Below are 7,097 nucleotides of genomic sequence, written 5' to 3'. Positions count from 1 at the left end.
TTTTAGACTAAAATCTATGTGTGAAGAAAACAGTATGAAGTGAGTTCTCCCCCACCTCTGATACTCTAAAGCTTTGCCTTTCTGATGATGTGGTTGACCATGATTATGGCATATGGAAAACACAGGCGAATCCTGTACAGCTGATTGATCTGATTCTTTCTTCACATAGGAAATTTAAGTTACCATTACAACTCTTTCAGTTACTGTGGCTGCTTGATTACGCTAGAGCTTTAGAACTTACTAGCCTATTAGTAACCCTTATTATGTTCATAGATTCTTTTTTTTTTTTTTTGGCATTCAAAATGTGAACTTTAATAACAAATAACATGTCAAAGTAGGGGTTCCCCAGGAACAAGAATGACAGAGCTGTTGCTAGAGGCCTCAGAGGTCCCTGTTTCCTCCCCTTCAAGGCTGGGGGCAAGGAAGTAGTGAGCTCTCTTGAGAAGGAGTGGCACCCAGTTCCATGTAGGTCCATCTGTCTTGTCTGGGGCCCTAAGACCCAAGATGCAGCAGTATGTGGAGCAGAGTGTCACCCTGCCTGACCCAAAGGTCCTGGCAAGGAGTGTGACCCAGCTTGGGCAGGCAAGCAGGCCAAAGGTTGTACAGTCAGATTCGGAAGCTTTCCTCCCGGCCATCGATGTGGCGGAGCCGCAGGTAGACATCTGTGCCAATGCCCTGCAGGGACTGCAGCTGCAGGGAACCACCGAGGTACTCGGCGTAGGCCCGTGATGTGGGCAACCCGAAGCCAAAGCCATGCATGGGTCCTGACTGGCCACCACTGTGCATGTCCAGGTGGCCGAAGAGTGGGCTGATTCGGGGGTCCTGGGTGCTGGCCTCAGCTGTAGTGAAGTGGTAGTCCATGACCCTATCCAAGTCTTTGTGAGCAATGCCTCCACCCCGGTCTGAAATTCTGATGATGAGATCAATATCATTGTTGGCAATGGTGATGACCACATCTGGAACGTTGTAGGGAGTGTCTAGGTGGCTTTCCATTGTGGCTCTCATGGCATTCTTGAGCAGCTCGGGCAGGATATAGTCTAACGGCATAGGAATGAAGGGGAAACGGGCAGCCACATGTCCATTGATGCGAACTCGGGGTGCATTGCCATACTTATGCTCACACAGGCGTCTGGCAAAGTCCACCCACTTTTCAATAATCTTCTTTGGTGAGAGACGAGTACAGATGATGCCAACAAAGTCGGGCTTATCCTCGTGTAGCGCCAGGTGATGAGTGGCCAACATGCGGATCCCAAGCCTTGAAGTCAGTGTCTTGTCCAAGAAGTAGCGGACGAGCTTTTCATCCTCTATGTGCTTTCGGCTCTCACGCAGGCCTTCAGCTAACAGGGTCACTACATCTTTGTGGTCATCTAGCAGCTGTCGCACAAGCTGGCAGTATTGGGCCTCATCTGCCTGGTCTTTGATCGGAGGGAAGTCTGTCAGCTTCTGGAAAGCACGGATATACAGCTCATGCACATGCAGTATGGTGGGGTTGCAGCCAATGATAAAAGGAAGGCTGCGGAAGCCCTTGATGCGGTGAGCAATCCTCACTGGTAGCTCCTGCTGCAGGTACCGGCCACTTTTCAAAAGGTGACTGCCATCCTGGGAGCGGCCAGAATAGAGCATCATGGTCGGAGTGAGGCGGACTGAGGGCTTCTCCGCTGCCACATCGATGACTGATTGATTGTAGAAGGAAGTGACCGTCTTGGAGCGCTCCCGTGCCATCTCCACATGGTGTGTATCCGTGGCGGATGTAGAATGGGCCCGTATGGAGAGTGACAGCCCCAAGAGAGGCCGAAGTGAAGGCCCAGCCCGAGGGCTGCTCCCAAGCACCGACGCCAGTATCATCGTCCTGCTCTTTTGTCAGACTAGTCTGTTACCAGGCCTGAGCACCCAACAGATGGAGGCGACCCCAAAACGGGGCAAACAGTGTGGGTGGACAGAGGTCTTTCTCTGACTTCAAGGGTGAGGATCCGTCGAGAATGCTGACCAGCTCAGCCCCAGGAGAGTATCTCCCATCGCGGGGCTAGAGCCAGGGCCCGGGTCCGAGCGGAACCGCCCTGTAGACCAACGCGGCTACCCAAGCTGCCTGCGCCCTCTCTGTTCATAGATTCTGTAGGTCAGGAAATGGGAAGTCTGCATCAGGGAAAGTTATGTCTGATCCACTGTAACTACAACATCTCACTTGGTCCATTCAAACTGCTTGGATGTAGATAAGCCCTGTGGCTTCTTTTTCTTGCTCTCTCTCTTTCTTGATGTAGACTCTCCAAGTGATCTCTCCAGTATGGTAGCAAGTAGAAGTCCAATATCATACAACCAAACTTCATGTCCTGCATGTAAGCATAGATCCTATCTCTTGTTTTTTTTTTTTTTTCCTTGTTTTTTTTTTTTCAGGGACAAAGACCAAACTCAGGGCCTTGCATGTGCTAAGCAAACTCCCTGCCACTGAGCTAAATACCCAACCCTAGATCCTATCTCTTAATGGAAAAATATCAATATAATTAAGAAGGGAATCTAGAATGGGATATATATTGGTTTAAACATTTTTTGAAAAACACCATCTGCCACAGGGAGTAATATTATTCTTTGATTTTTTTTATGGGCCAGATCTTGTCCTAAACAGAAGTCTACTATGTCCATCTACCAACACTTTCTCCTCAGTGGGTGAGAACTGACCCAGGTGTTAGCTGTCTCATGTTTTCCATCTGCCTTACAAGGGAGCAGATCACATTTTTATTGCACATTCACCTGTCTACAGAGTCTCAGGAAAGTTAGCACTTATAGGAACGTCAGCAGGTGATTTTGTGTATACTGAGAGGATGTTGGCAAAGAACCAGCCATGTCTGAGTTAAATGGAAAAGACTTAGCTCAGGTCTTGAAGACTTCAAGAGGAGGCTTTATTTATTTATTTTTTTTCTCCAAATTTCTTTGTCTGTGTTTGGCCGACAGGAGAAACAAGAAAAACTGTTTAAAAAAGAAAATACGTCTTAATTCTGTTTCTGGGTGGACAAGGTTTCAGAGATGAGTGAGTCTGTGATCTAGGGTGCTGGAGCTGGGAATAAAAGTGATTGAGTTGACCTCAAAAATTGGAATTAAAAAATATCTAGAATGCTGGGCTTAGGGGAAAAGGCACTGTAAATGAAGGTGATACAAACTGAATTTATCTGGTGTGTAACTAGATAAATCACATTAAAGCAGACCAATTCTGAAGGGAAAAGGCAAACAAGACAGTGACCTAGGGATTGCCACAAAGTCATGGGGGCGCAGCAGGAAGACATTTGTTATTTTTTTAACAGTGTTCTGAAAAATAGACATAGATTTATTTTCTATGTCTTCTTAAAGATCCGCCAAGCCATTTAGAACAGTGGTATCTTTTAACTTGTCCTTAGGTGGTTAATGTCAAAAGTTAGAATTACATTAAATTTTGTAGGCAAGGACATCTTATTGGAGGTGCTATGAACTCTTGTTGTATTATAATATGAATCATTTAATGCTCTAGAAGGGAAATATCTGATGTTTCTGTTTCCCATCTTTTTATCATATTATATTACTTATAATCTGAGAATTACCAGGACACCCTCCCTTGTAGTTTAAGTGAACTCCTTATGGGAGTTCATGCTGCCTTGAATGTAAAATTTGGGAGAATCAGCATTTATGCCATGGTGAATTTTCAAGTTGAGATTTCTATTTACCACATGTTTTTTCATAAGGAAGGAATATTGATTATAGTCACATGCTGTATCATTTCTTGAGGGGGATCATTTCCTTCTACCTCTTTTTCTAAAATATTTTTTATTTGTTCTTATTAGTTATACATGATAGTAGAATGTATTTTGACATATATTATACATATATGGAGTAGAACGTCTCATTCTTCTGGATGTACATGAAGTAGAATTACAGTGGTCATACAATCGTACATGCACATAGAATGGTAATGTCTGATTCATTCTATTATCTTTCCTATACCCATTCCCCCTCCCTTTCTTTCACTCCCCTTTGTCAAACCAAAGTACTTCTATTTTTCCCTACCATCCTCCCTTATATTGAGTTAGCATTTGCATATCAGAGAAAACATTTGGCCTTTGGTTTTTTGAGATTGGCTTAGATAATTTAGCATGATAGTATCCACTTCCATCTATTTACCAGCAAATGCCATAATTTCTTTCTTCTTTATGGCTGAGTAATATTCTGTTGTGTATATATACCACATTTTCTTTATCCATTCATTTATTGAAGGGCACCTAGGTTGGTTCCATAGTTCAGTTATTGCGAATTGAGTAAACATTGATGTGGCTGCATCACTGTAGTATCCTGATTTTAAATCCTTTGGGTATAAGCTGAGGAATGGGATAACTGGGTCAAATGGTGGTTCCATTCCAAGTTTTCTGAGAATTTCTATACCTCTTTCCAGAGTGTGCCAATTTGCAGTCCCTCCAGCAATGTATGGGTGTATCTTTTTTCTCACATCTTGCCAACATTTATTGTTGCTTGTATTCTCGATAATTTCTATTTTGACTGGAGTGAGATGAAATCTCAGTGTTGTTTTAATTTGAATTTTTCTAATTGCTAAAGATATTGAACATTTTTTCATATATTTGTTGACCAATCATATTTCTTCTGTGAAGTTTCTACCTCTTAATTATATGTTCTAATAAGAAACTTCCTAGAATGGAAAAATCAGGAATTATTCTAATTTAAACATGATGAATTATAATTATGATTTTGAGAATAGGTTCTGCTATTATTTTAAGATATGTATACCACCATTTCTGTAACTTTTGCATGAACTTTTTTTTAGTTTCCTATTTAATATAATAACATATTATAAAAATATTCCAGATCCTTTCATTATTTGCCATAAAACAATTTCAATATTGAGGGAATTATCTGCTTATTTGGAGATTTGATAGCATTTCCTGTGAAATTTATGAAGTATAGAATTTATTTCAGAAGTAGATTTTTGACAAGTAAGTCACTTGTGTTTTCTTAAGGTGATTCATGCAGTGAACTTTGCTATGTATTCTTGAACTATGAAGATTGGTCACATGGGTCATAGGGGCTGGATATCTAGGAAGAATACAACTTTCATTCAAATCAGATGTTAAACAAAGGCAAGGAGAAATTTCATAGAAATGAGATAGGAATTTGGGGATTCAGATAAGAAGAGATACACTGAGTCTCAAAAGAAAAGCACCCATGAGGTATTGGAATGCAGGAATCTTCTAACCTTCCATTCCAAATCCATGAATCTTTGAAATTCAAAACAAGCTTTCCTGAAAAACTCAGCCCTTGTCCTTATCCCAAGGCCTTGACTCATGTCCCTGCTTTTGTAAAAAGTAACATAAGAACAAAGCACAAGTGCTGGGAAAAAATGGCATCAAATTCTGTAACTCTGCTCTGGCTCCACCTCTAGTCTGGTGCCTAGCAAATGTCCCTCACATCAAGGGGTTTCTGTCCAGCCCTCTGGAGATGGCCTACAATCTCCCTTGAAAGTGCCTCTGCTTTATTAAATAAACCTTTGATGTTGAAATTATTTTCCATCATGAAAGCCAAGGACTCTACTGGTTCCTAGTTGAGGTCCCCTCTCCGGGAACTCCTCAGACTTCTGGTGACAAAAGGACATGGTGAAAGTGGGTGCATGTTCCAGAAATAATTGGAGGGAGGTTGTGAGAAAACAAAACCAAGCCTTTTCCCTTAAGTTTTGAGCATAAATAATCAGACATTTCAGTGAATCAAAATGGAGACCAAAATGGAGAAGGACCATGGCGGTCCTTTTCCTCATGCCCTCCATTGCTGCCTCAAGCCCCTTTATATGTCATTTCTAACTACTGGCCAATGTATTGAAAAAGCAGGTCAGAATTTGTTTCATGTATTTCTGGCAACATTGCCTTGTTCTCTGGGGCAGATAAATAACAGCTAGTACTTTGCTTCATCATCTTATCTAGTACAATGTCTACTTCCACTCAAGTTCTCCATTCACTTGTTTTCTAAGACTCCTGAATCCTTAGAGGTCTCACAGGATGGTACAATTATTTCCAAAAAAAGAACAAATAAATTTTATAAATCAGGATATTCTAATGTGTCTGTGGATTGCAATGAGTAAGCCAACGAGATCACTCTTTTATTGTTATTATTAATGTACCTTGTTATAAATGTTAATATATGTGAAATGCTATATTTCTGAAAATGGAAGCATATCACACAGAGAGTAATAGATGTTTTCCTCACTTATGAGTATATTTTGTATTTCTATGGTAGCATATATAGATTTGTTTCACTTATTTTAAGGACTTCCTAGAGACCTAACTTATGGTTTTACAATGACTAAATTGTCAAGTTGATTATTCTTTCCTTCTTGAAATACTCTCCAACCTTTTAATAACAATTCAGACTAATTCTCTTTAATCTGGCTTTATGTGTTCAATTCTGGTACTCAGTATTCTTTAAGATTCACTCAATCCTGGGACAGACACTTCCTCCTTTTCTCCCTATTCCCTCTTTTGGGTTGATATTCAGTACTTCATTACCTTTAGATATCACTCTATTATGGTGACTCCCAGAACTTCATCTCCAGTGCTGAAATCTCAATTGAGCTCCAGACTCTATATAAATATCTACTAGTTTCCACAGACAAAAAGATTTCTTCATTTCTGTGGCAAATTCATAGAAGAAAGTTTGAAACTTGCACTCTGAAGGTTCAAAGTTGGAGTCTGCTGAAATAAACCAATGGTAGTGCAACAGTGTGCACATGTGCAAGGAGCCATAAAAAATTTGAAGACTCAAGTATGGGCTAGATGGTTGGAGTTTAAATATATTCTACATGGTAGAATGGAAAATGGGAGAGATTGTATCCATTCTGAGGGAGGAGGGGTCGATTTTCATGGGAAGTGAATGGCTGAAGAGCAAAAGAGGGATTGAGACAAATATCCCCTGGATTCTGGAGAAGGTGGCAATAAGCTATAGGCAGGTGAGTAGTGAAACTGAACTATGAACAAAGGTTGTTTTATTATGCAGATAAAGTTTCTCAAGTTGAAGTCCTCAGAGAAATAGATGATAAATTTGATATAATTATATGAAAACCTTTTTTTGTCTGTGAG

General features: G+C 40.8%; 1 protein-coding gene across 1 annotated transcript; it reads right to left on the bottom strand.

Moving 5' to 3' along the window:
- Positions 1 to 296: 296 nt before the first annotated feature.
- Positions 297 to 2,058, bottom strand: Bckdk (branched chain keto acid dehydrogenase kinase). The gene has a single exon (XM_046425862.2). It carries the CDS (start codon positions 1,843 to 1,845, stop codon positions 607 to 609), a length of 1,239 nt encoding a protein of 412 aa, XP_046281818.1. The 5' UTR covers positions 1,846 to 2,058; the 3' UTR covers positions 297 to 606.
- Between the last annotated feature and the right edge of the window lie 5,039 nt (positions 2,059 to 7,097).

This window comes from Marmota monax, unplaced genomic scaffold (assembly GCF_021218885.2).
Source record: "Marmota monax isolate L192 unplaced genomic scaffold, Marmota_monax_Labrador192_F-V1.1 WCK01_AAM20220418_F8-fsc00015, whole genome shotgun sequence".
In the NCBI taxonomy this organism is placed as follows: Eukaryota; Metazoa; Chordata; class Mammalia; order Rodentia; family Sciuridae; genus Marmota; species Marmota monax.
Note: the sequence above shows the minus strand (reverse complement) of the source record. Positions and strands in the feature narration are given on the sequence as shown.

Bases quoted from the DNA above. Each gene is read 5' to 3' on its own strand.
- Bckdk (XM_046425862.2), bottom strand. From the start codon at position 1,845: ATGATACTGGCGTCGGTGCTTGGGAGCAGCCCTCGGGCTGGGCCTTCA.